The sequence below is a fragment of the Brachyistius frenatus genome, unplaced genomic scaffold, assembly GCF_029030835.1.
Source record: "Brachyistius frenatus isolate BFR_SWC_R1_liver_20210118 unplaced genomic scaffold, ASM2903083v1 Contig_3, whole genome shotgun sequence".
Taxonomy (NCBI): domain Eukaryota; kingdom Metazoa; phylum Chordata; class Actinopteri; family Embiotocidae; genus Brachyistius; species Brachyistius frenatus.
Genome location: NW_027210602.1, coordinates 5,498,771 through 5,526,300, shown reverse-complemented (window position 1 = coordinate 5,526,300; position 27,530 = coordinate 5,498,771). Strand labels below are relative to the sequence as shown.

At 39.1% G+C, this 27,530-nt stretch overlaps 2 protein-coding genes across 4 annotated transcripts in view; both read right to left on the bottom strand.

Annotated features, from left to right (window-relative positions):
- The window catches only part of smad2 (SMAD family member 2), a 353,957-nt gene extending 349,199 nt beyond the window's left edge, over positions 1-4,758 (bottom strand). Inside the window, exon 1 of the mRNA XM_069704495.1 lies at positions 4,747-4,758. The gene's annotated coding sequence lies outside the window, so the exon portion shown is untranslated. The remainder of the gene's footprint in view (positions 1-4,746) is intronic.
- Positions 1-27,530, bottom strand: part of LOC138624431 (phospholipid phosphatase-related protein type 1) — an 82,038-nt gene that overhangs the window by 18,306 nt on the left and 36,202 nt on the right. For all 3 annotated transcript variants that reach the window (XM_069704643.1, XM_069704653.1, XM_069704633.1), the window contains exons 2-3: positions 15,305-15,414; positions 3,697-3,885 (exon numbers count right to left, since the gene is read on the bottom strand). In XM_069704643.1, coding sequence (XP_069560744.1) covers positions 3,697-3,885; positions 15,305-15,364 — 249 coding nt within the window. In that variant the 5' untranslated portion in view covers positions 15,365-15,414. The remainder of the gene's footprint in view (positions 1-3,696; positions 3,886-15,304; positions 15,415-27,530) is intronic.

The following is a 27,530-nucleotide window of genomic DNA, read 5'->3' as shown; positions in this document are numbered from 1 at the left end:
TTTTGTCAAAGCTACTGGCGTCAGAGAGAAACACACAAGGTGCCCTTCGGTGTCACTACGGTGACGAGCTGGGTAGAAGAATGAGATCACGAAAGAGTGATGAAGTCCGTATTTTGAGGAGGATGTGGTTGCTTGACTGGAACAAACACGGGACTTTAAGCCCGGAGCCTGGTGTTGTTGTTCATGACAAAGCAGAAGTCACAGAGGATTTCTTTAACGTAAATAACGTGCTTGCACAACAATGTATTTAGCGTATGCAAAGCAATTTACGCGACGTATGTAATGTTACTTACATAAAGTAACTGATTTTAACCCACACCATGCTTTTTGATGCACTTTGTACCCGCCAGCAATGCTTACACATAATGACGGTATCTGAGAGGTTGGGATAAGGACTGGTTGACCGGAAACACCCGTTTAAAAAAAACAAATTGTGATCGTGTCAGGATTTCATAATCCTTTAATCAAATGTTATTCTGTCCACTCGGGTATGTATTTAGCTGAAGTCTGTGCAATGAAGAAAGACTGAAAAGGGAAGTTAATGCCGGCTGGATAGGAAAGGAGATTGATATGATCGGTCATGGTTCTTGCAGTTTTAGTTACAACGCCTCATGGATTCACGGATTCACCACTATTTGACCCTCAGTTAGTTGGCACCTACAGTCTTCACACTTTGGCGGTTTTCAAAATGCAGATAAATGGAGGTAAAATAGCTGCTACCAACATTCAAGTCCATTCAAAATGAGAATGATTGTATATGACAAGTTAAATTGAATGAACAGGAATTAAATACTGTAAATGAGAACAAAATGCTGCAGTCTGATAACTTAACATAATCAAGTTAAAATCACCTTAACTGTGATGTTTAGTTTACAACAGAATTGTCTTTTTTAACATTCACCAACGCCAACATTAAAGCTAATATGTCAAATGATGTACTGTTACGAAGTCTAACATTTATGATATTAAAATAATGTGGCCTGTTTGACCTCCAGGTAGCAGCTCCTTTAAAGCGACAGAACCAGACTGTCTCCGTATTCTAAGATCAACAATTTTTTTCCCCCTCACATACGGCCCATTTAAAATGTGATTAAAAACGATTATATTATAAAACTAGCAAATGCAAACAGTCTTCAGAATATATTTGACATGGGTTTAATAATGGGATGACACTGGAGACGTATGGTGTATGTTTACTGGGTTGAAGTTAATAAGCGTGGAGCAAAACTGACACCTGGTGGTTGTATGTTGCAACTGCCTGCTGAGGCATTCGACTGCAGTGACTATACTATGTAGCCAAAGCATTTTATTTGTTTACAACTGTCACTCACCTTCATAACAGCTATAGTATTTTTGTTCATTTGTTTTAGAAATTGTTTTAGAGAATTTTGTAGAGGTCTAACAGACCTCGTTTTACTGCCATAGCAGGTAACACAGCTGTAATTAATACCATTGATGCCTTAACAGTGCCCTGCCAATCTGTGTGCTGACTCCCTGACATGTGCATATTAATAGCACCTTTGCTTTACTTGCCATGACAAGTCAAACTGAATATCATGTCATGAATAAAAGTAGAGTCAGAAGATTTGTTGAGCTCAATTTCTCTGCATTTCACATGTTTACACCTCATAGTACTTCTGCACTGTGTACAATTGTACTTGAACATGTTCTACATTTCAGCATAAATAAGAGGTAAAACATCATCAGATTTTCATGCAAGTCCTAAAAGTAGATAAAGAGGACCCAATTAAACAAATTAGACAAAAGATAGTATTTCATTTTATGTATTGAGGAAAATGATCCAATATTGCATATCTGTGAGTGGTAAAAGTATGTGAACCTTTGCTTTCAGTATCTGGTGTGAGCTTGTTTGTGCAGCAATAACTGCAACTAAACTGTCAATCAGTTCTACACACCGGCTTGGAGGAATTTTAGGTCATTCCTCCGAAAAGAACAGCTTCAACTCCGAGATGTTGGTGGGGTTCCTCACATGAACTGCTCGCTTCAGGACCCTTCGCCACATTTCTATTGGATTAAGGTCAGGACTGTGATTTGGCCATTACAAAACATTATGTCTCTTCTTTTGTAACCATTCCTTGGTAGAGTGACTTGTTTGCGTTGGGGGATTGAATTGCTGCGTGACCCACTTTCTCTTGAGGTTCCTTTCACAGACAGATTTCCTCACATTTTTCAGTGGGATTCAACGGTTCACTCATGAACATTACCATTAGTCAATGTTAGAGAGGCCTTTAGTTGCTTAGAAGTTACCCCTGGTTCTCTCATGACCCCGAGGACTATTCCACTCCTGGAGACGGTAACAACGGTCTTTAATTTCCTCCATTTGTACAAAATCTGTCTGATTGTGGATTAATAAGCACCCGCACTTCATACTAATTATCATAATAGACTGTTTTAACTAAAGTCCAATTGATTTCAATGGTCACTATTGGCCAACACAGATGCATTGGTAGTGGTGTACATGGCTGATATAAAAACTTTTTTTTATTTATTTATTATTTTTTTTACATAACGTAAATGATGCTTGAGCTAAATTAGATAATGTTCTATTTTCTTATTTATAGTGCTTTATGATTATAACATTCCCAGTCAAGTTTGCTGTTTCAGTGCACTGACATTATTTTCAACAATGAAGTACGTTAAACTGTAAAATATTTTCCCTCCATTATATATCTTTGTCACAAGTGTTTGATAACCACACCTAAGCTGATGTATCAATATTGTATTTTTTTTTTACTTCTTAATATCGCCATCAGCCCCCAAAAATCCTGTATCTGTCTTACTCTAGTTTAGTATTCAAAAATATCAGCCCGCTAACAGGAAATGATATCAGACACACAATGTTGGACAAACTCCAACTTTAAAAATTTGAACCCCAAACTAAACTTCATAAAGAGACAGCAACATGCCTTCCTTAAGATTTTGTCTTTCCTTGAATGAATTAATAAATCACATCACAGTCCGGAAGAATATCTGTTCCTCATGTAGCCAACAACCACTGCTGCTTGTACAGCAGGACTTTATGCCTACACGCTTCACTGCTACATTTACCAAGATGTTTTCTAGAATACGACATCAAGTAAATAAAGAGCCGCTGTGTATAAAAATCAAAACACAAATGTTGTTCATTGAAATCAAGGCCAAACTTATCAGCTGACCCATAAAAAGATATAAAAACAGTATCCAGTCAGGCGGTTTGCTCTGAAATTTTCTAACATATGTTTCCATATCTTTTCAGGGAACTGCAGTGGAGTATACAGACAGATAACTGAAATATTTGTATCCAATGTTATTTATATAATGTGTAATTGAGTTAGACACAAAAGTAGGTCAAGTTAAAGCTAAATTAGCAGTATCAACATTCAGTGAAGTCTGTAAACAGAAGGATCCTTAGTGCAGATGTGATTATTTCAATGCCAAATTCTTGATAGATGCAATTAATAAAAACAAATTAGGAAAAAATAAATTGATGTGTGAAAATCTGTAAAAAGTAAACAAGGGCTGCTGTTTAAAAGAAAATCTGCTGAGATTGACAGACCCTGAGTAAACGCCATCATATCTGAGGAGTCCTGTTCACACTCCAAAATGCAGCAACGTCATTCAAATTACTTGAGGAAATCTTCAGAGGACGCTCGGTTTCGGTAAACAGTGCCAAACATAAGGACAGGTTTCACTCACTATAGCTGTGGGAGCAGAAGCCACGACGCAGTAGAGGATGAGGGGAGGGATGAAGCTGGTCTCCTCCGTGCCCGGATACGGCTTCATGAGCTCAGCGTCATTACAGAAGAAGCCCTGCACATGCACGCTGAACAGGTCCGTGCACTCCATGTAGTAGGCCAGCAGCACTGTGCCTGACATGATGACGAGCTGGAAGAAAAACATGATGAAGGGTAGAGAACAAGAGAGTTGTTAGCTGTACATCCAGTGCACTTGGAAGGCAGTCTGGATTCAATTTTTGAATTAGTTCAAAACACAGTCGATTTCTTTTCTAAACGAGTTGTTTTTGTTGCCGATCCCTGAACGTCACTCCGCTCCTCTCTCGGCTGTGACGTGTCTAACAGGTTTCAATACAAAACAACCACATAAATCCTCGTCTCTTTTCCTCTCTCTCTCCCTCTCTCTTTTTCTCTGTCTTATGCTAACTCTTTTTCGTTCACATACAACCCCCCGCCACCACCAGCACCGCTGGCACCGCCATCGCTCACCACCTCCCTTCCTCCCTCACCCCCTCATCCTTTTATCCCACTAACATCATCTTTTGTCTCTGGCCTCCTTTTGCTGTCTTTCTAGAGTCAGCTGCAGGCATTTTTTTTTTCATATATATAAATAAATAAATATATATGGTATCTTTAGTCACTGATAATGAACCAACACTGAGATAGAAGATGCAACACATTGCACACCAAGGCTTTTAATGTCATTTCAGAAAAATCAGGAGGCAGTTTGTGTCATTCACCCTCAATTGGGCCAATAATGCTATAGATCCAAGAAACCTGCTCGGGTTTAATATCAAAGGAAAAATGGATGAAATCGTTTGATATTTTAAAGCTAACAATTTAAAAAAAAAAAAAAAGACCCTTTAAGATTAAAAGAAGTGGAAAGAATAGGACCTCAACATACTACCTTATTATATGGGTGTTTCTATTAAATTAATTCCTAGTTTAGACCAGTAAGCCGCACCGTCAGCACTTGTCTGTGGCAGAGTCTGACCTCTGTAGGAAGAAGGAGGAATGATAAGATGCTTTATTGATCCCACTCAGACTTGATTAAGTATCAGACCATTACGAACAGATAACACGAGTAAACACGCTGAGAGCAGGCACCTCTGATTAACCTTTCACCTTTCTCCGCTAAAAAACCTGCCAAATGTTTAAATACCGGGGCAAAAAAGAAGGGACGATGGCATTATGAAGGGTTAGTGTGTGATTCTTGGTCAAGCCAGCCGTTTGTAACGTGTCCCTCCAACACCAGGTGTCACTATGTAACTGCAGGAGATGCAGCAATGCTTTAAAAGGAAGACAACACAAATTTCAGGCAAATGTATTCCTTTTAATATTGCCATTATTGTAATTTCTGATATTTTAGAGGGCTTAAATATTGTTAATTATTAGACATTGTGGGCTGACTTGAGAGATGTAACAGCATTGTCTCCATTAGAGTTTGGTTTGGTGTAAACGTTTGTTGTTTCATTGATCCTAAAAGACTTCACAGGCTGCAAGCTAAGACAGAGAAGAGTTTCAAAGGGGAAGCTGACAGCTCTTGGTCTTGTTTTAACCAAGTTTCAAACTTAGTAATTATTCAATAGCACTTTCTATTTTGTCATAGGCTTATGTTCATTCAACAGTGACTTCCACATGATTCTCCAAATACATGAATTTTGCAGCAGGATATTGTCAACTTGTATCAGATAAATATAAAACCTGCAACTGCTGTTTTACTGGAAATCAACAGTGTCCTTTTAAATAGTTGTTTAGAGCTGACTTTTGTTTAATGCGAAATACTTCTATCTACCGTAAACTATGTGAGTCTGTGTGAACCAGACTGGACAATATGGTCGATGGGGGCTCAGACAGGGAAGGCCAGAAAACAACTGTGTTTACAGGGAACAGCAGAGAAAATGTTGGCACGTCTAGTTCTGTGACAGATGGCCGCATGGAGATGTCCAGGTGTGTGTGTGTGTGTGTGTGTGTGTGTGTGTGTGTGTGTGTGTGTGTGTGTGTGTGTGTGTGTGTGTGTGTGTGTGTGTGTGTGTGTGTGTGTGCGCAATGAGTGTGCTTTATGTTTCTATGCCAACTCTTTGAATAACACTGAGGTAGTTAGCAATATTTTTGGGGGGCTTTTTCCTGTTGTTACAGGGACACCCTTCTGCAGAGAACATTTTTACACCGTTCACATACATAAACAAATACTGCTATGAGGAACCGTAATATTTGGCTGCACACTATGCCAAAGAGTAACAGTCACGAGCAATGCCAAGTCGCTCTTCACAATATGGACAAAATTACATATCACAAAATGTTTTACCAAATACCTCATTATCAATATTACAGCTACAGTGGATGACTATTGATGCTATCACAACATATTGACTCTAAGGCTGCCTCTAAATAGTCGACTAAACATTCGTCTGTGAGAAAGGTTTTAGTCAACTAAGTTTTCATTTGTTGTTTAGTCGCAGGAAGAAAAAAACAAAACATTTTAAATAACTCAGAGGAACATTTTTTTTTTAGGAAGATGGCCTTCTGATTAACTTGTGTTTAACTTATGTCCAGTGGACACATGTCGTGGGAAGTAAATTATGAGCCACGGATCAGGAAAGGTAACACATGGCGTGCAAACTGCATGTGTGTTGTAGGCTTTCTGAATCACGTGCACCTTCCTTCTCTTCCTGTCACTTTCACTTTCTGTGTAACACACACATACACACTCACACACACACACACACACACACACACCAGAGGGTGCAGGTCCTCCTGACTGTCAATACTCCATTAGGAGCTCAGAAACAGAAGCTATTCAGCTAAGATACAATATGTACTATGTTGAAATGAATGAAGTAAATGTTCAGTCTCCTTGCTGGGTGTTCTGACTTGTTCAGAATCATCGCTGCTTTTGTCATTAGTATCATCATTAACAGGCGGCTCACTACGTGCTGCACTTGTAAAAGATATATTGTGAGTGCTCAGTATTACGGTTTTGTTTTTGTCTGTAATTTAGCACTGTGTTTCAGTATTACGTTCTTTCTCAGCCCTGGAACTTGAACAATGTACTGATACCCCAAAAATATTGTATATTCAAATCATTAAATTAATATCCTAAACGTGCAACGACTAGCAAACAATTTAAACTAACACTATTAAACTATTAGATGATTAAACTATTAAAATGTTAGATTTTTACATTATTGGACAATTAGAAGATTAGACTATAGACTATAATAGACAATTAAGATTATTAGATTGTTAGACTATTACAAATTTGGACTATTAGATTATAAAAGTATTCGATTATAAGACGATTAGACTAATCCATAGGAGAATCTGTAGTCGGAGGTAATTCTAATTTACTCAGTAATCTGGATATAATCACTAAGTAGTATTATTACCATATCTAAAATGTAAGACAATATCCATTATTATATCACAATATCAATATAATACTGATATATTTCCACACACTACACTCAGATGCACCGAAATCCTAAACGTGCTTGACCACACAGCATCCACATTACTAAAAAAAAACAGACAGATCCAAGATGTAATTCGGGATATTATGTTGTTCCACAAGCCCGCTCCAGCAGGGTAATCGGCTAAAACATTATTCATAGGTGTCCTCTGAAAATATGTAAATTCCTCCGCTTGCAGAAATGCCATGTAATACCCTGTGGGATCACATACCTGAGGATGTCATATAAACAGGCTTGGACAGATTAATTGGAGGGATGTACAGTACAGTACATTTGCTGAGCATCATTATTATTACTGTGATGTAATTCAGCGTGACCTTCTTATTTTCATTTTTTTTTCTTTAATTAAGCCACAATTTGCCTCGAGCTCACTCACAACAACAAAGAAATTAGTATTCATTCACCAGCACAGATTCAGTAGTAGCCTAAATAAAACAAGATTGCTGGTACAAATCCTTCAGCCGGAAAAGTAGAAGAAAATAAATATATGGAGCAGCAGGTCCGGTAACTCAGATTGGAGCAGGAACAAACCTTAAACCCCACAAAAACTGAATGACCCTTCTTGAAAATCCAGATGACACAAGATCTTGAGTTTCACATATGAACGGTAGCCTGTTCTGCCCGCCTATTTCTCCCAGTTTCAGTCTGCACTAGGATTATTATAGTGTGGAAACCCTGTTTGCATGAAAGTTTGCTCAGCCACTCTGAAGGATGGACCAATCAGTGACCAGTGGGAGTAGTTAAGTGTGTCAACATTGAAGTCAAGCACTTGCTTCGAAATGTAGTTCCAACAGTGGCACCAGGGATAGAGCTCGAATAAGCAATACGAACAGTTGTGGCAATGCTATCAAATATCGAGGAATTGAACTCAGAGGCTCCTTAAATTTACCTTACAATGTCTGTAATTGTCATTTACCATGAGCAGGTTCTGGACCATTTCTTCCCATATTCCTCCCAATCACATTTTCTCTTCTAGATCTCTATGAAGCACAAACATTTCCTCTGTCACTCACAGAAGGCCGTAAGCAACCAGCGAGCCATTAGGCCTGACAAGAGTCTTCGTGCTGTTCCAAAATGACCAAAACAGGCCAGGAGAAACGTGCAGTTCCAGCGTGATCTGGCTCTTCTCTTGTCAGTAGTTTGTGGCACAATTTGCCTGGTGGTGAGTCAGTCCTATAATTACCTTTTGATAATGATGTTGAAGTGTGCCAACTCTCTTGAAAAGAATATAGTGGTGCAGTCCAATCCCCGGAGGCCGCCCCCCCCCCCTCCATTTCTGTGGCTTTTTTTTCGTGCACTGGCTTCTCTGTGACAGTTGGGACACCTGGACAAATGTCCTTCTCTCTACAAAAAGCATAACTTGTGGCTCCATTATATTCAGTCCCCAGCCAGCGTCATGCTGCATTAGCTGTGTGAAGGGCAGACTGACAACACTGGCTGTCGTAAAATGGTTACACAGAGTTACTGCAGCATGCCATTATCCTTCTCCACTGGAGGGTACAAGTCACTTCTGTTATCCCAGAGTCTGGCAGGGAATTTTTGGTGGAGCCACTCGTTTTTTGGTACATTTCTCACTGACTCAGTTTACATTTCTTAGTGACTTTTAGCACCGTTTAGAAATCAACTATTCAATACATCACAGTCTCCAAATCCTCTTTCTCAACCTCAAAATTTTATTTAATCACTGATTTTATATGAATCCAATAACCATAGCTAATGTGGTTGTTACAAACCCGCAGAAAACTACCATTTCATTTGTTTTCCCTCCTAACCTTTTGGAAACATTTTAATGTCTTTGAGCTGATTGTTTGGGTTTTACAGCCTGCAACTTCACTGTTTTAATTCAGTCTCTCTTTATTATATATTTGTAATTACATTCTACACAGGCAGTTAATTCTGAATAACAATTCAGACCTAATTAAATCTTTACCCACCACTCCAACCCTCCCAGTGTTTTCTCTTCCTCTTCACCCTTCACTCTAAAATCTTTTTACTGTCAGTCCCAGCATCCATCTCCTCCCTTACATCATGAAAACAACCAGGAGAATGTTATATAAATCCAACACCAAGTCCTAGATTTTCATTTCGCTGTCATGTTGTGTTAGTAGACAGGGAAAAAAAGACTGACAGAAATGGGCATCTAAGCCCGGCTTGCCAGGCTTTAAACCAGGATATTAGACTTCTCTTATCAAACTTGTCTTTATGTGACATAGAAGACAGATGTTTTGCTGCTTTTCCTAACGTGTTTTTAAAAAACTAGGATATAAGTGTGAACAGTCAGCTGTTAAATTGGAGTCTGGGCTTCAAAGAAGGATTTTTCTTTTTTCTTTCTGTCTTTACTGAAATAAAATGTCAAGCAACTGCATTAAATACCTTTTAAAAAAATAAATAATTCCTGGCTGTAACAAAGGTGTTTTATCTCTTGATAACTCATTCATATAGCCTGGTAGTGCCAGACCCAAATTCACTTTTTGAACATATTGGTCTGGCCATGCTCCATTGGGGGTTGTTTCCAGTCGTTGCATCGTAATTAGTGTAGACCCCGGGGTAATTTAGAAAATGTAACCAATCGGCAATGACCAACATACTGTATGACGCATGTTGTGCGCCGACTCTTACCAAGCTGTAAACAACAGAGACCTTCCCCCAATGTGAGAAGTGTGCAACGTCATATCGATAAGGGACCTTTGCAGACTTCTGTATTGTGTATCGCTTTATCTAGCTCTACCACCGCCACCACTGTTGGAACTACATTTTGAAACAAACGATTGACTCAACGCTGTCACACTTAGCCCTCCCCACTGGTCAGTAATTGTTCCGCCCTTCAGAGTGGCTGGGCAAACCCTCATGCAAACAGGGTTTCCAGACTATAATCACACTGAAGACTGAAACTGTGAGAAATAGGCAGAAAAAGAGATCTGCAGTTTCAAGAGGAGGCCTGCAGTCCAGTCTAAGGATGTCTCCTGCTGCAATCCTAACTACTGGACCTGCTGCTCCATGCATTTAACATAAAGATCCCTTTATGTTAAATGCCCTACAATATCAATCGATCCCTGCAACTAGTTGTAGTTGTTATTGTAGTTATGAGTAATATCATTTTTTTATCAACAACAAAAATTCCAATACAAACCAAAGCACAAATGTGGATATTAGGTGAATGTGGTCCATAGTTTTAGGGTGTTTTCACACCTGAAAATATGAACCAAGGTCTATATTGATCTGGTTTTGATTTCACACTGCAATTTTACGAGAGCACTAGCGAACTTTGCATGATATACCTACATCCTGTAGTCATCACCACCTGCCTTTACTTGACACTGGTTGGTTTGTAGACAGGCGAGTGACATCGTTGTGTTGTCAATTAAACCAGTACCCTTCTCTGTTTGAATGGAGAAAAAAAAAAAAGGAACAGATTTGCTCCGGTGTCACTATAATCTTACTATTATGGCACTTATTTTCATTTCAGACAAAAAGTTGTTTTTTTCAGTGACTTTTGTCCTTTTTTTGGTCAAGACCATTTGCACCTTACAAACCTGTTACTTCAGTTCGGACCAAACTGAAAAGTCAGAACAAACAAGACCCGTAACTTTTTTAAACATTTGTCATCAGCATCTTAAAAAGGAAGTAACAATAACTGTGTTGTTCCAAAACTGGGTCGAGAGTCATTTTCAGACAAACAGCTGTTTGCCATATTCAGCAGTGGTTAGTTCATACTCTTCATTCCTTGTCAGATGTAAGACCACTCACATATGCATAGAAGCTGGACAAACAAAACAAAAAATTCACATTACACGATGATGAAATATCCAGCTGAATTTACGTACATTTCTCGTAAATCAGCTATAAATTTAGAGAGCACTAGAGAACTTTGCATGATATACCTACAGTACATCCTGTAGTCATCACCACCTGTCGTGACTTGACACTGGTTGGTTTGTAGACAATTTGTAAATCAGCTATAAACACAAAATCCCTACCTGCAGTACCTGCATACTGCAAGTATGTTTCCTGTCTAAACTTTATAAAACTAACTAGCAGCTTTAATAAGGCTGTGTGCTGTCAACAAATCTGAATTTAACATTAACTGATACAAGCCTCCTGTTAGAATCCCCCAAGTTAAAATCAGATTGAGTCAATGCAGCCAAAAGAAAGACAGATCAAAAAAGATTATTCCCTGTGGGGAGAGGCTTCTTTTTTTTTTTTTTTTAAATAATGACAGCCTTGAATATCATGACACCATGCTGGTAGAGGAGAAATTAAGGGACATAAAAAGACATAAATTCTCCTCACAAATGATAGTCAAGAGATTGGTTCAAATCCTAATAGTCTGGTAAAGCTGCTGTTTTAAGAGGCTGCAAACAGTGCAGCAGTGAATGCAGCCATTTTTGTTCTTGTACGCAAAACCTGTAAAGTAGGTAGTCCTAGTTAGAATAATGAATGCCTGGAGCTCTGTGTGTTGCATAATCTCATCCAGGGTAAGTACAGGATATACTGTATCTGTTCTCCCAGTCTTCACAGCTCTTTAATTCATTTCTCATAATTTTTGCAACCTTTAACTTCCTTCCCCTCACCGCGCTTTCTTCATTATCCCCATTTCATTCGTCTTCCTCTCCTCCCTTGTGTCCCATCTTCCTGTTGCACTACATCCCACTTCCCTCAACCTATTGTTATTTCTATCTCCTTTCATCTCCTGTAAGAGAGACTGTAGTGGCACATGGCAGCAACAAATGATCATCTTGACGTTAAGTAACAGATGAAAAGAAAAAGCAAGTTACATGACTAAATAAACAAATCACCAGAAATAAACACTGCCTATCACACTGCCTCTGGCACTGAACCGCACGGTCCAGCTGCTCCAATCGGGGCGCTTTGTTCCGGTCATGTGACAGCACGGTCCCTCTGCTTTTCTCTGTTCGTGACAGGCAGGGTGAGTAAGAGAAAGAAAGAAAAAAAACAGACAAGAAACAAAGGAGCAGGGAAAAAGTGAGAGGAACAAAGATGGAGCGATACAGAGGAGGATGAAGAGGGTGAAAGGGGAAGAAAAGAGCTTTTGTGACACCGTGAGAAATAGGAAAGGGAGGGAGGAGAGATGCCGGTTTAGCGGAGAAGGGATGGGCGGGAGAGAAAAGAGGCTGAGAGGATGTGAAAGAGACATCAAAGACAGAGAGGAGGAGAAAACAGGGACGGGCAGAATGAGACAGGGAGATGGAGAGGATGCCTTTGAGATCTGTCTGTGAGGAAACGGGGGAGTAAGTGAAAACAGTAATGAAAATTACAGAAAGCTTGATACTCAGTGGGCTATTACGGTGTCTCTCTTAGGAGCACTCTGCCTATGCTCTGCTGCAGTGTGGAACAAATATACAGGACATGTTGTGATCATTTTTTTAAGTTGAGATGGTGAGGAAAAATCTAATAGAACAAAGAAAATAATCACATTGAAAGCAGATATACATGTTTTTTTTTAGGCACCAATAAGTGGAGACTGGTGTATGAAAAGAAAATGAATGACAGTATAGTAAAACACAAATGTAATAATACAAAATAGGTCTTTTATAGAAGTTGGAATCGCTCACAAATACTGTATATTAATAAACACTTTGTCCTCTTGACTGCATACAAGGACTTTTACATAAATGAAGAGTCATTACATTCAAGCCCTTACTGAACAAAATCCTGATTAAGCCCATTGCCTTCAGGTAGCTTTTTCATTATTTCACAGTATACACAGATTTAAAATTTGGTGTCTGATGAGACATTCCCGCTGGGGCTAACGTCAACATGAAACTGCGTGTATTTGCTGTGATGGAAAAATTTTGATCATCTGGTCAACTTTCTGAAGGAGTGAAACGTTTTAGCGACTCTTCTGACGAAGCGCCTCCACCTGTTGTCCTTCTTAACTTTGCATTTGGTCTCGATGTTGACCTCTTTGTTGTTTCCCTCCGAGTCGATGGTCTGTGGACCTGTCATCCGCCTGGAGGGTGATTCCTGACTGGCTTCTTCTTGGTTTTGGTCTTCAAGGTCTATTATATCACTGCTGGTCTCATATAGAGACATTGATCAAGGCGTTCGAACTCCAAACAGATGTGGTCCTTGTGCAAGAAAAAGCCGTTCCATTCACGATATTGCAGGTTTTTGGATCCAGACACCTCAGATGCTTCAGCATGGCGATCTCCAATTTTGCCTGTTTCACTATTTCAGCTTGGCTTTTATTAATCGTTGTGGCCACTCTCCTGTTGCCTTCTGTGTTGCGGCATTTGGTTACAAAACCAAAGCTGCCCTGCCTGAGGAAAGCCTCCACTTTGTAGCAGTATCTGAGTGTGCTTCCCTCATAAATCTGGAGCTCCTCTGATGTTCACTATTTGTTGTTCAGAAACATGTTGACGGGTGTTTTGCAGGAAATTGTTGAACGAGTTGAGTGTTGAACTGTTAAAAGAACGCGAACGAAGAAACTGTTCCAAGTTGTTTTGCTTGCAGTCAGGTTGAAGGTCTGATACGCACTGAAAGATTCTACACACACATGCAGCCTTTACATTATAAACCATCTATGACACTATTTCATCTTGTGTCGGTTCTATGGCACCCTATTGTAAACCTCATGTAAACAACCAGGGTGTCATTTTTGATTCTTCTTTTAAATTAGTCCTGCAGTTTAAAACTGTTACCAGCCTCCTTCTTTCTTTTACTTTTTTTTTACTTTTTCTTTTACTCATAGATGTATTACTTTGAGGTTGGAACTATGGTTCTGGTTCTGGTTCTGATATAAGACGACATGAGTAGATGTCACCTGTCCATTGGCTGCCTGTTCACTTTCAAATTTGATTTGTGTATAAGTACTTAAATGGAGCAGCCCCGTCTTATCTGTCTGACCTGTTGGTCCCTACTGGACCAGCAGCTTTTAGTGGTTTTTAGATCCAGAATGAGTCTGAGGGCCTTTTAAAACTTTGCATTAGCTCTAATCCTCTTGTTGATTAATGGCAGTTGGCATACAGCTTTTAGCTGCATCACCGCCACCTTCTGGCGGTAGTAACACATTACTACCAGGCAAATGTAAATACACAGGAAATTAGACATTGATTTTTTTTTTTATTATTATGAGTATTCCAAATTTTAAAAGACGTGACCCTCTCTTCTTTTACCATCAAGTATTTTTAACTCGAGTATTAAGTCTTTGTCTCAAATTTGAAAAAAAAATGGAGAACAATAATGTGATTTTTTTTTTGTATTACTGAGGGGAAAAAATAGACAACACTCAGATCCCATAAGGCTGCTCCAAATGCAGCACAGTAGAGCATCATAACTCAAAGGGGAAATGATCTAATTTGGTATAACAGTTGCGCTTATCTTACTCGCTTATCCTGAAGGACAAGCAGATACAGTGTCACACTATCATAGCAGACAGTCACACTAATTTACAGTACATAACGGTCTCATTATGGAAGGTTGTCTGTAAGTGAGACATAAATTTCAGTGTAGAAGAAGGCATGACTTCAAGGCAGGAGCAGAAAGAGCATCAGTGTAAACCCCTCTGAGACTGCAATGGAGGATATTTCCTCTGAGAAGTGTGTGTGTGTGTGTGTGTGTGTGTGTGTGTGTGTGTGTGTGTGTGTGTGTGTGTGTGTGTGTGTGTGTGTGTGTGTGTGTGTGTGTGTGTGTGTGTGTGTGAGTGAGTGAAAGACTAAAACACAAAGAGAGATAGAGGAGAATAATGCAAAGTGTCCCGAGACATTTCTGATTAAGGACTTTCAGCTGACACGGTAATTAAATATGGAGGAGCTGCACACATCTTACACACACACACACACACACACACACACACACACACACACACACACACACACACACACACACACACACACACACACACACACACACACACACACACACACACACATTCAGCTCCCCACTCATTTCAACACGTTATACTCTGGTTAGCTGCGTATAACTTACCAAAAGAGGTAATTTGCTGATGGTTAAATTGTCACTCAAGCAGAGACTCACAGACTAATCAGAAACATTCCCTAAACCGGATCAAAATTCACATGTGCATGAATTTTAGATTATCACACAAGCAAATGCATGCACACACATTTCTCTCACCTCTACAAAGATGAAACATGGGATGATGGAGTAGCTGCGCAGGGTGTTGTTGGACGCCATCTTGTCTCCTGTCAGGAGACTTTGGTTCTCAGGATTCACAGCAGCTCACTCTGCAAGGACGGAAACATCAAGTGTCAGCTCTCATTATCTGATGGTGACAGACATGCGCCAATGCCTAATTGACAAATAATTACATTTCAATAAATTGATGACATCTAATTGCACTTCCGAATGTCTCCCCATAACTAGAGTAGAATAAAGAATAAGGAACAACATCAGGTGAGGAAGGGTTTTCTTTCCTTAAAAAGCTAAAATCATTTCCAAAGTCGTTTTCTCTGCACATTGAGTAAAGTTGAGATGTCGAGCAAAAAAAAAAAAAAATCAAAAACACTGCCTCTGGAAAATCACTGCCAGCTCATCCAACCATCCATCCAACCATTTTAGCTGCTTATTCTGGATCCCAGAGGAAGAAAAGGACAAACAGAACAAATCAATTGACCCTTTTCCTTTGCAAAGTCCTTCTGGGGGCTTCGAAGAACTCCCAGAACATCAACGGTGGAGAGTAAATACCTGTGTTGGTATATGAAGGCCGTTGTTACAATGGAACAGTGAGAGCGAGGCTCCTCTTATTAGGGTTGGGGACCAGTTGCCTGTAAGTGAAGTAACCAGTCACACCAGCATCACATTTAGCGCACCACCCCTAAATTAATACTTAAGATCTCCTTCCACTTAGTTGTGCTTCCTGTGGTTCAATTTAGCACCTCATCAATACAGTCAGGTGTGTTCATTAACTGAGAGGCAATCAGGGAGACTGTCTTTCTCCTGCCTTCTGTGCAGGGAGCTTTTTACGACTTACAGCTATGGTTTTAAAGTTAGGCGTGACCTCTAGTGGTTTTTACATGTCGATAATCGGTTGCCCCGAAGAAGTGACACAGTTCAGATGATGTGAATATAATGACAGAGGAAGAGACTTGGGTGGATGGTTTAATAAGACAGTGGATAGTTGGCCTCCCGTTTGCAACTACAAGCCAGGACAGTTTTTTAAAACTGCATTTACTGTTACCTTGTCGACAAAGGTTGCACGATGCTGGTTGCTGGTGACCCGTGTTCCCTTCATTACTGTTCCCTTATCGACAAAGGTTTCATAACTAGTAGTAACATTAACGCACAACGCGGTTCAAGTCATCATTTTAACCCAAACCATTATCTTTCTTTGACTCTGACCAAGTGGTTTTTGTACCTAAACATATCATATTTGAAGGTAGGAACTGTTGAGGAAAATCACTCAAAGTCCTGATCCAAAGTTTGCTGTGGTTGATGTTTCAATTGATATTTTTCATACCAGTACAAATGTTATTTTATACATACAACAATGGGCAAGAGGGCGGGGGAGACCGTACATAAACGCTGACCAAAAAGCAGATGACATCTAATGGTCGAAGAGACTGGAATAGAGGTGGGGTATGGTTTTCCAACAGATCTTTCTGAGGTTATGACTTGTGGTAAATAATTGACATTATCAAAGAAGAAAAGATCAAGGAGCAGTTGGTGTTTGGTCACATTATTCATATGTAGTTTCGAACTGTAGTAATTTGTATATTTAAGATGTGTATTTCACTTGAAAGAATGGTCAAAGAATATTTTCTGTATTACAATTCCTCCTCAAAACAAACAAACCTACATGGTCGCATGCTGGAAGACTTGTTTAATCTGGCAGGGTTAGGGGGTTGTGCGCCATGCGGCTAAAACTGTTTAAAATTCAACAAAATACTATTTAAGGAAGTATCTGTCCAGGCCTTAAACACCCTGGGTAACACTACCTCTGAAAACGACCTACACACTGTGCTTTCTATAGCTTTACTCTGATGTTGCTGTAAGTTCAAACCTCTTTTGTTACATTTTAACAGCATGAAGTCCAAGACTACATGTGTCCTCAATAAATATTCTACTAATCATATCAGATTTATTAATGTGAGAACAAAACTGAATATATAATTAAACCAGGCCGTATTAATCACATTTAACAAAATGCAGTATAACTGCTCTCTCTACATTAATAGAACTGATCTTCTGCACTCAAACTGGCGCAGCCTCCGTTCTCCTTCTGTCATCTCGTTTTACTGCATTTCATTATGGCTTCTAATTGTCACAAACAATAACATGGAAATTCCCCATAGAGGATAGCAAGCTCATTAGCGAGTGTGGGAAATAAATATGTGGTGAAGAAGAGAATACTAGAGAAAAAAATAAACTGCTGTTATTTGATTTTCTGCCTCTGAACAAGGCTTAAATGGTTTCTCACTTATTCGTAGCATAGCTTTCAATTGCTGAGTGCTGACAGATGTATTTTACAGTTTCAGTGGGTGGAGATTAGGTAGGTTTAAAAAGTGTTAAAGGAAAGCCAAGATGTCTATCTGCTGGAGTAATTGTTGATTTATTGGTATTAATCAACAATGCTCAGACTCCCTGCAGCTACATAATGGTCATAAATGTGTTCTGGGGCTGTAATTGCCCTTAATTCCCCATTAGAAAGTAACGTTCCTAATTTGAGCTTCTCTTTGCCAACTGCGCAATTCAGAATGATGAGAGGCAGCGAGGGTGGAGGGGAGTGTGGCGAGGAGGAGGTTTGTTATCGAGCCAAGTTGGTGAGAAACGCAGCAGTGTGTGGAGTGTTTCAAATTCTACATTTATGTTTTTTTCCAACTCATGCTTTTTCTGTCTTTCTCTCTCTTTTTTGTACCAGATGATTAATTGTTTTTGAACAATGGCTGCTTATTTTAAGCACTGGGGAGACGACTAAGCTACATTCAATATTAAATACCAAGACACATCATTTCGACTCAAATGTTAACAAGATTGCCACCTGTGTCGCATTTTATACGAAACTTGTTGGTATTCAATAGCAGTTCACAGCCTAAAATCCTTATTTTAACAAGACATTTCTGGGATGACTTGCTCTTATCTGAACAAAACAACACAAAATTCAACACCAACCCCCGAACAAGACAGTCACAGCAGCTGGCAGAATTTTACAGATCCCAAAGCTGATATCGGTGTCAACATGGAAAATGTATTTAGAACTATAATGTCCACTTAGCTTTTCAGAAACGTGTTGGCAAATCATTTTCGCTTCATAGGTGTCTCTAATTACCACATAATAAGTATGTATATAATGATGAAGTTCATCTTTTCTCCTTCAACACTTGTCTGCAAACGTATTTGTCGAGAACTTAACTGAAGTCAGCAATCATTTCTGTTCTTTATTGTATTTCAATTTATTAAATCATGAATCTAGGAATACAGAACCTTTCCCACAAAAAGATTAGTTAAACCATGAAATGATGGCACGCTGGCTGCAAATCTTGTACTTGTGTTTTTGTCAGCTGCTCGATGATTTGCCAATTAAAGGTAATGCTCCAATTATTATAATATAATGGATATTTTTATGACACAGCTGTTATCCAACAACAATTAGAGTGAAATCAATACTATGACGTTTTGGGAAATACATCTAGTCCCTTTCTTTTGAAGAGCAAATTATCAGCCATTATGTGAAACTGTAGCCAGAAGTCAGTTAGCTGAGAGCAACAATTGGAAACGGGAGCAAACAGCTAACACAGCTCTGTCTAAATGTTACAAAATCAACCGACCAGCACCTTTAAAAGGTCATATGATTATTCAACCGGTTAAAAGAAGTACAAAAAATAGGATGTATGTTTTTTTTTTCCAATCCCCACCCCACACTTAGCTAAGTGGCTCCAGCTGTATTTTTAATGAATTAAATATGAGACTGTTATCTCATCTAACTCTCAGCAAAGTAACAAAGTATTCCAAAAAGTCCAAACTAACACTTTAAAAGGTCACCACTGAAGAAAAGACATCTCAATATTATATGAATTATATATTACACTTTATATATTAATATTAAATACATATTAAAATTAATATTAAATTCAATATGAGACTGTTATCTCATATAACTCTCAGCAAAGTAACAAATTATTCCAAAAAGGCTAAACTATCACTTTAAAAGCTCACCACTGAAGAAAAGACATCTTAATATTATATGAATTATATGTTACATTTTATATATCAATATATTACCTGTATAATGTATAAATAGCTAATATATTGTTGCAAAAGCAACAATGAAAAGCTCCCCCTCAGCTTCTTAAATAGTATTGTTTCCATACCAACAATCTGTAATATTCAGGAAGTGAGTTCAAAATTATTTCATGATTAGAAGCCGTTTCAATACACAAGCTTACTGTACGTTTGATGTCTGTATGTTTCCCTGAATATCTTTATGAGAGGCTATAATTTCACTTCCCTGAACATGTCATCTTCAATTAAACACACATGTTTGGACAAATTTGAAAGCTAATTAGCCTGGTTGAGAGCATTTTCCACCATGGCACAAGCTGTTTTGTAGCCGCACGTCCCCCTGTAGGCCCTTTGATTGTGATGGACTAACCCCCAGGACATGACATTTAATACCGAGGTCCAACACTGTGGTCACACTCTATTATAACTGAACCGGGACTACATGCAGCTATACAGATATTTAAGAGAGTCTAAAAATCAAAACTCCAAGTGAAAAAAATTAATTTTCCCCTCCTATTCGTTACAACAGACTAGTGTCTGCTTATCATGAAGAGTTTATTAAGCTGCGTTACCCCTTCACAGTTTGGCCGTTTAGGAGAAAACTGCATCCCCAACACTATCAGCATAGTTGCTGCACTTGCTGTATTATAAATAATGACTGAAAACGTCCCTTCTGCTAAAAGAAAACCTCACACGAAGCTTCACTGATCCCAACTCTCAACCCAATTTGAAACCAAACACTTCAATCTCACTGAGCAGACGTGATGTTGGCAGGTCTAATCAGTCCCTAAGTGCCTGTTCAATCTCATTTACCGCTCAATCCAGGCTACTCAAGACAACATTAAATAGCAACAACCTGATAGTCGGTCTCACAGCTCTCACGGTTGTTTCACTTGAGCGTCAGCAAAACAAATGTATGTATATGAAACACCGAATCAGCACAGAGACCTGCCACCCCACCATGTGATACTTAAATCGTTTTGCACCTGTGAACGTGCGACTGCAGGTAGCACAGCTGCTGCATCTTATATATACCTGCTAAGAAAAATGTAGCAATTTATCTTTGTCCTCTCTTGTAGGAAGATCAGTGCGAACCTCAGCACAGTGTCACTGCAGAGCTGGAAGGGATTCACTCTCCTGTTCAAGGACACTTCAGTGGTGAGAGTAGCTGTCAGGTGAGATTGAACTAAGGTTTTCCAGTCTGTGGATGGTCTCCTATTTCAATAATACTGCAGGCTTCCACCTGAAAGCCTTATGTGTCTAAAAAAAATCTGAAAAAAACCCCACATTATTGCTAGAGAGGCGTGCAATCCATCTCAGTGCACATTAACAGTATCATCAGCCTCCAGTGACTCAGTGACTTTTCAGATTATGGCAGGTGGAGAAGCATCAACTGCGGAGAGGAAATTTAATAGTCATACTTGTACTATAGTAAAAAGCCCCCCAAAAATAAACGACCATACTAATCACATTTACACATCTGATACTTGAAAATGTGAGGTGATTTTTTTTTTTTAATTTCTCTAAAACCACCAACAGAAATTGAATTATTCATCATTTCTGCACCGTACACCACTGAACCGTGATTTCATCACGTCAGTCAAATGGAAACACTTCATGTAGCCAGCTGTGATTTTCTTTTTTATCTTTGTGGTAAATTAGATTTGTGTTTGAATTATTCTGTAATCTATTGAATAGTTCCCTGTACATTCAGTAGTAATGAGCAACAGGGTGTATTTTTTTTTTACAGACTGATGCATTATGGGTACTTAAGATACCAGTGGTTCTCCACTGATCCAGCCACAGGACCAACGTTTTACCTGGAGTTGAGACCCAATTCTTTCAAATTTTTGAGCCACTAAAATTTATTTCACAAGCGTAGTGCAGTAACACAATATGCCTTCGAACAGGAAATTATCAAAACACTACCAAAAGTAAGTGCAACAAGGGCTCAAACCCAGTGACTTACAAAAAAGGCAGACAAATCTTGAATTACATGGACACATGCTTTTAAAACCAGTTTAAATTGGTGATGCTGTTCAAGTTTCAAGAATATATATAATCACTGAATATGAAATATTCATGAAAAAGGAAGAATTCTCTTAAATTAAAGGCGTAAATCCTAAACCTGCGTGCAAATGCTCAAATGAGAGCTAACTACTGATGCAACAATGCCAGCTTTGGTCGTTGCTGCTATGACAACCCTGGCAGCAAACGGCTACTCCATGCTGCATCATGGTAAGTAGAGATGATTAAGTAAACGTTTGAGTTTTTTTCTCTCAACTTTACATTTTGTCATGCTCACATCTGCAACCCACTCAAAATGGTCTGCGACCCACTTGTTGAGAACCACTACACCAAGCTGTACTGTAGCCTATATCACAACTTCAATTTAAAAAAAAAAGGAAAAAAAATCAGTATCCATCAAAGAGCAAAACAATACAGTCAAAAACACAAATCTGTTTAATTAACTGCATTTTGAAGATTTACATTTTATGTTTAGGCGCAAATTAACTTTAGTGAATTTGCTTGTTTTGGTAAGTAAGTAGTCCAAGATCACCAGAAAAAATAAAAAAGAAGGGTTTGTTTTTTTGTTTGAAGGCCAAGCAAAGCATTGACAGGATTTTGTTTTATTAAATGAGATTGTATCATGGATTTCTAAAGCTATCCCGCTGCTGCTGATCATACAGATGTTCAAGGAAGCAGTATAAAAGCAGCAGAGGGAGGGGGGAGAGTATCAAAGTCAAAGTCTAACCAAAGGCACTGCAGTCGCAGTCTTAACCACAAGACAAACCAGCAAACAAGAACCCTTGGTAAACGCGGGAGTGTTAGGATTTAGGTGTGTCGGGGTTGTGTCCCACTCCATGTATTGTGGCCGCTCAGTTTTTTTATGATAGAGATGTTCACCCCCCCACAGTAGCTGCTATTCATACCCTCCTGTATTATGCAACATGAGTCTCTCTTTTTTTTTTGCCTCCTGTTTCTCCCTGTCCCTATGAGAGAAGACGTTTATGCAGTCTTTTAATGTCATCATCAGTTATTTCTCTGACACTCAGTGACACCAGAGGAAACTAATACATATATAAGGTACAGCAATGTGCACTGCAATTCACCACTAGGACATTAAAAAGTGTCTGCCCAAGGACAACTTGTGATTTGATTAAAATGATTGTACTCTTAATGCTCCAAGTGTCCCTCAACACTAAATCTTTTGGGACTTCTCTATTTTTGAGGAAGACACTGTGCAGCCTAAGCTTCTATTTTGTGCAGGTCTGTGGGCAACAGTGCAGACAGAATAGATTAAAAAAAAAAAAAAAAAAACTGGCAACTTGACAGCTGGACTGTGAACTTGATGAGTTTACTGGGGGCTCTGTGACAGATGATTCGAATCAGGAAATGTAAGGGGGGCGCACTCAATGTCAAAGACTTTACACCACATCCATTTTATTCTCCCTCACCAACAGCCTCTGAGAAGTCACAGCGCTGAAAAATTGGATGAAGTCACAGTAAAGTCTGAACGTGATTTCTCGTTTTTCCGGTGCCTCAGGACATCACCGTTTCAAAAGACATTCCAAAGATCAGAACCAAGGAACATTTTTCTTCCAATTCCGGGAGCTTGTTAATTACAGTCGGATGAAAGGTGATCAGATCGTCTTCCCAGAGGCGAGCTCATCAAACGAGCTGCCTACAGGCCTTGTCAGGATTTATCAGTATCTCCTCCACTCAGCCACTCGCCTGTGATGACTTTGTCTAGACGTGACTGCTCTCCTCTCAGAGACAGCGAGGGCTGAGGGTGAAATATTGAGCCCGGAAATATTCTATCTGATTGACCATCTCCTGGTCTCCTGCTCAGTTGTTCAGCCTCGCTGTGATGACTGCCTCACTGTGACTTGACTGTCACAGTGACAGAGTTTGCGATAGAGCTGGGAGTCGGAAGCTGAGCATGGTAAAATGAAATATTACCTCCTGTTATCGCTGCCGACATGCTGTTGGTGTGGCCCTGATTTGGCCTTTTCTCCTGCACTGGAACGGAGCTGCATCCGTTGTTGAATTCCTACAAATGCCGGGATTTTGAAGCTGCAGCAGCTTCCTCAATGTAGTGATTTCAAAAAGGTAACAGTTTGAACTATTTGGACTTTTGAACAGTTTGAACTTCTACACATAAAGTAACAAGCTTTAGGTTAATGCGCCAACCTAGAAATCTGTACTGTTTAAACAAACAGTTTATCAGGACAAATATTTGACCCTTCCGCATGTCACATATGAGGATTATCAGCTTTTCAATGTAAATAAAATACTTTATTGTTTTGGACCTTGATCATACAAGACCAGTCATTTTAAAGTGTCACCTTGTGCTACTGGAACTTTCTTTTTTTAACATTTACCATTTCTATTTTATGAAATCTAAAATGAATAACATTGCAATTAAGTTAAGTTTAGAATTGTTCACAAACAGCTGCTTATTCACAAATCCTATAGTTATGCAGTGACATTATCATCCATGTAGACATGTTTCTGGCCGCCTGGTAGATATTAGTCCAATATTTACAATCTGCTCTCATCCCAGGATGTCAAATACTGCAGTGTGGTTCCAGCATGCACAATGTGCCTTAGGTTTAGACACCAGAACTACTTGGTTAGGATTAGAATAACATCATGGATTGGGAGAAATTAAGTAATTTTGAGTTTGTAAGGTTTAGTACGTCACAAAGTTACATTATATATAAATATGTTTTGTTACGAGTAACTTACTCGTTACTTTAAAAAAAAAAAAAAAATGAATGTAGACTCATGCTTTAATACAGACTGAAACTCTTGTTTCCTCGGTGAAAGCTCTGTTTGAAATTTTGAAAATGACGTCACATCAGTTTCATGCGTGTCACTACATTAACTCCATCGCTTTGAAGGAGTACTATCTCCAGTGGAAAACGAAATCCAGAAACATACCGGATACCGAAAGCAAGTGGAATCGAGTAAAGTTAGTGCCATCAGTGGTGATGCGACTCTTTCGACTCCATCACATGACCTTCTTCTTCAGCCCTCATCATCACAGTGCCGACGCCTAAAGACACTTTGTGCATATCTCTCTGACACCAATAGCTTTGACAAAATTTAAGTATTTGACACCCAGGGAATAAGAACAGGTGGATATTTACCACCGTTTTAGCTCCGTTCCCGCCGCTCTCCACCAACTCTTGAGGGAAATATCTGCTTCTATAACTGCTAAATGTTCCAATGTGTTGAACAGATAGATACTAACTGTTGTGTGTATCTGCTGTTTTGTGATGAACCTGTAAAACAACGCTGTGAGAGCAGTAGGACTGAATCAAAGCAGTAATGAGTAACGATAAGCTGAAACCCAGCACAAAAAAGTTCAGAAAACCTGAAGGAAGCTGAGCAAAATCTCTGGGCTCATCACGACTGCTTTCACATTTAACCGTTTTTTTGTTGTTGTTTTTTTTATGAAAACTGAGACATGTTTTGCACTGAAACATGCCAACGTGGGCATGATTGTTTTGGATGGTAAAAATGCTGACATTGAATGTTTTTTTTTCCCCAATACAACTTGTTTATGAGTTGCTTTGTTCTGAAATCACAACTAAGAAAAATGCTTCATGGTCAACGGGTTATGTAGATCTCATTTTGCTTTTCCTCTTCATCCTCATCTGCTCACGGCACTGCAGCGCGCAGACACAAAAAGCAAGATGTCCCATGGCAAACATTCTTGCCAACAGAGCATCTTTGCTGCTATTAATAGTCATTTTTCAATCTTCCTCTGCAGAGCCCTTAAAAGTGCTTCCTGGAAAATCAGTCTATTATTTTTATTGTTTTAAACTGTACAGAATAAAATGTATTACTTTGCTCCCAAAGCATTTGTTGACAAATCTGTACAACTTCTAAAGATCGCCCCTTCCACTGAACACACCCTGTTCACATTAATGGGAGTCCTTTAGAGGACTGTAAAACATAGGCATGCATATACACACACATAACCGTGTCAACATGAAGTAACATTGTCATATCTCCTCTCCTATCTCCCTCCAGAACTGAACATGAGGCAGGACGCTGACTCACAGCAGACGGACTGAAAGAAACAAGAGAAAGAGACACAGAAGATGTGAGAGGGGACACAGAGGATGAAAAAGAAGAAAAGGTGAAGCAGAAACCAAGGAGGTGGTTCATTTGGGAAGGAAGAACTTTTGCTGCCTCTTCTCGGAGATTCTTTTTGAGTTCACAAATGGTTTCTCCTCTTAATGGTAGCTGCAGTTCTCCGTGCCTCCATTTATCATACTTGCTATTTGCACATGTGGAAAGTTATTTTTAGAGCTCAGCATGCAGTATATGGATTTTAAAGACAGAGACTGTTTCTTATATTTTCTAAAGATGCTTATAGCTTACATTCAGCTGAGGTACTCAAGCTACTCAAGTTTGAAATGATGCAAACAGAATAAGAATAATTTCCAGGGTTTGGGTGTTAGCAGAAATTCCCTGTGTGGACATATAGGTCCGGTCACCTTTTATTGGGAATCAATTCCAGTCGTTTTGAAAGTTGGAGCAGCCCTTAACCACTCGACATTGACCACCGTATGCACCAAAACTCTACCACCACTGCGATTACATTCAAGAAAAAAAGGCTTAACTTTAACTTCATTACACTGGGCCACACTGGTCACTGATTAGTCCGCCCTTCAGAGTGACTGTCCGGACGCATACATGGAAAGGCTTTCCAGACTATAATCACAGGGAAGAAATATGAAACTCTGGGCAACAGTCTGGCAGATCCAGGCTAACTCCCTTTTACAATTAAATACATGTAATAAACTAAGGGAGTAAAGATAATAACACAAATGCATAATTTAAAAGTGCCCGTGTTTAGAACAAAATCTTTAAGTCACATCTTAATTCACATCTGAGGAGCTCAGCTGGAAAATCGACACAACGCTCCCCAATGATCTGGAGTAGAGGACATAAGAATGTCAGACACAGAGACAAGAAGATAAGAAGCATGAGATCAGACACACATAGTTAGGCATAAAATAAGACCAGGAATGTTCTTTGGAACAAAAATCAGAACCTGTCAAGAAGGAAAAAACAAAACATTCCCCTGAAGTGAGAACATGAGGAAGAGAAGCCACGTATGAAGAAGCAGCAGAGACGAGCCAAAAATATATTAAGGTAATTTCTTCAGATGTTGCTAACTGGAAGAAAAAAAACGTGAAAACTGTGTGAAAAAAGTATTCAAACACATTTCTGTATTTCCACATTTCACTGGGTTTTCCTCAGCTGCTAACCTGAGTTTCACCCTCATGTCTTTTTCCTGATTTAGCAAAGTGGTATTTGTCTCTGGCTCATTTTTAAATGTCAACATAGCCTTGATCAGTTCGGCTACACTGTCATATAACTGACACAGTTAATTTTCTGTGACTTATTTGTTACACAAATTACCCTAAAGCTAAACAAACAGAAAGATGACAGATTAATGAGGTCACTGCTTTTCTGATTGCTTATGGTTTTCTTACTGACTTTTAATTGAGAGTTCATTGGTCAACAACCACAATTGCTTCAGATAAATTTGCATATGCATGAATCTAATGAATCTAAATTTATAAGTTAGGGAATTGCATTTCTTTTCAAAAGTGTTCCAAGTCTTCGGCATGTGCTTTCACTCCATGTGTTGAATGCTCAATGACACTGTGCAAGTTCTTTCTCACACTGCCTTGTTACATCTCCAGATTTCAGTCTATATTTAGATCAAACAAACTCTTGATCTCTGAGTGTTCAGCTATTTTTCATAAGACCGATCAGAACCATCCCTCTTGACCCAGCAGGAGATAAAGAAATGTTTCCCCTTTTCAGATTTCTGAATATTCCTACAATATCAAGCTATAATAGCTTCTCATCATCCTTGCATCATTTAATTCACAAGTACTTTCTTAATCAAAAAAATTAGAGCAGCTAGGGCAGCAGAGAAATGTCTGTCATTTAGTTTTGGTTAAGCATCATATGAGGACATGTGAGATAGAGCTGCTGCTATCACTTTATGCCACCCATAAAACACAAAAGCCTGCTAGTTAGAGCAGCTTTCCCAAAACAGATATACTGTGTATCCAGTAGGACTGAG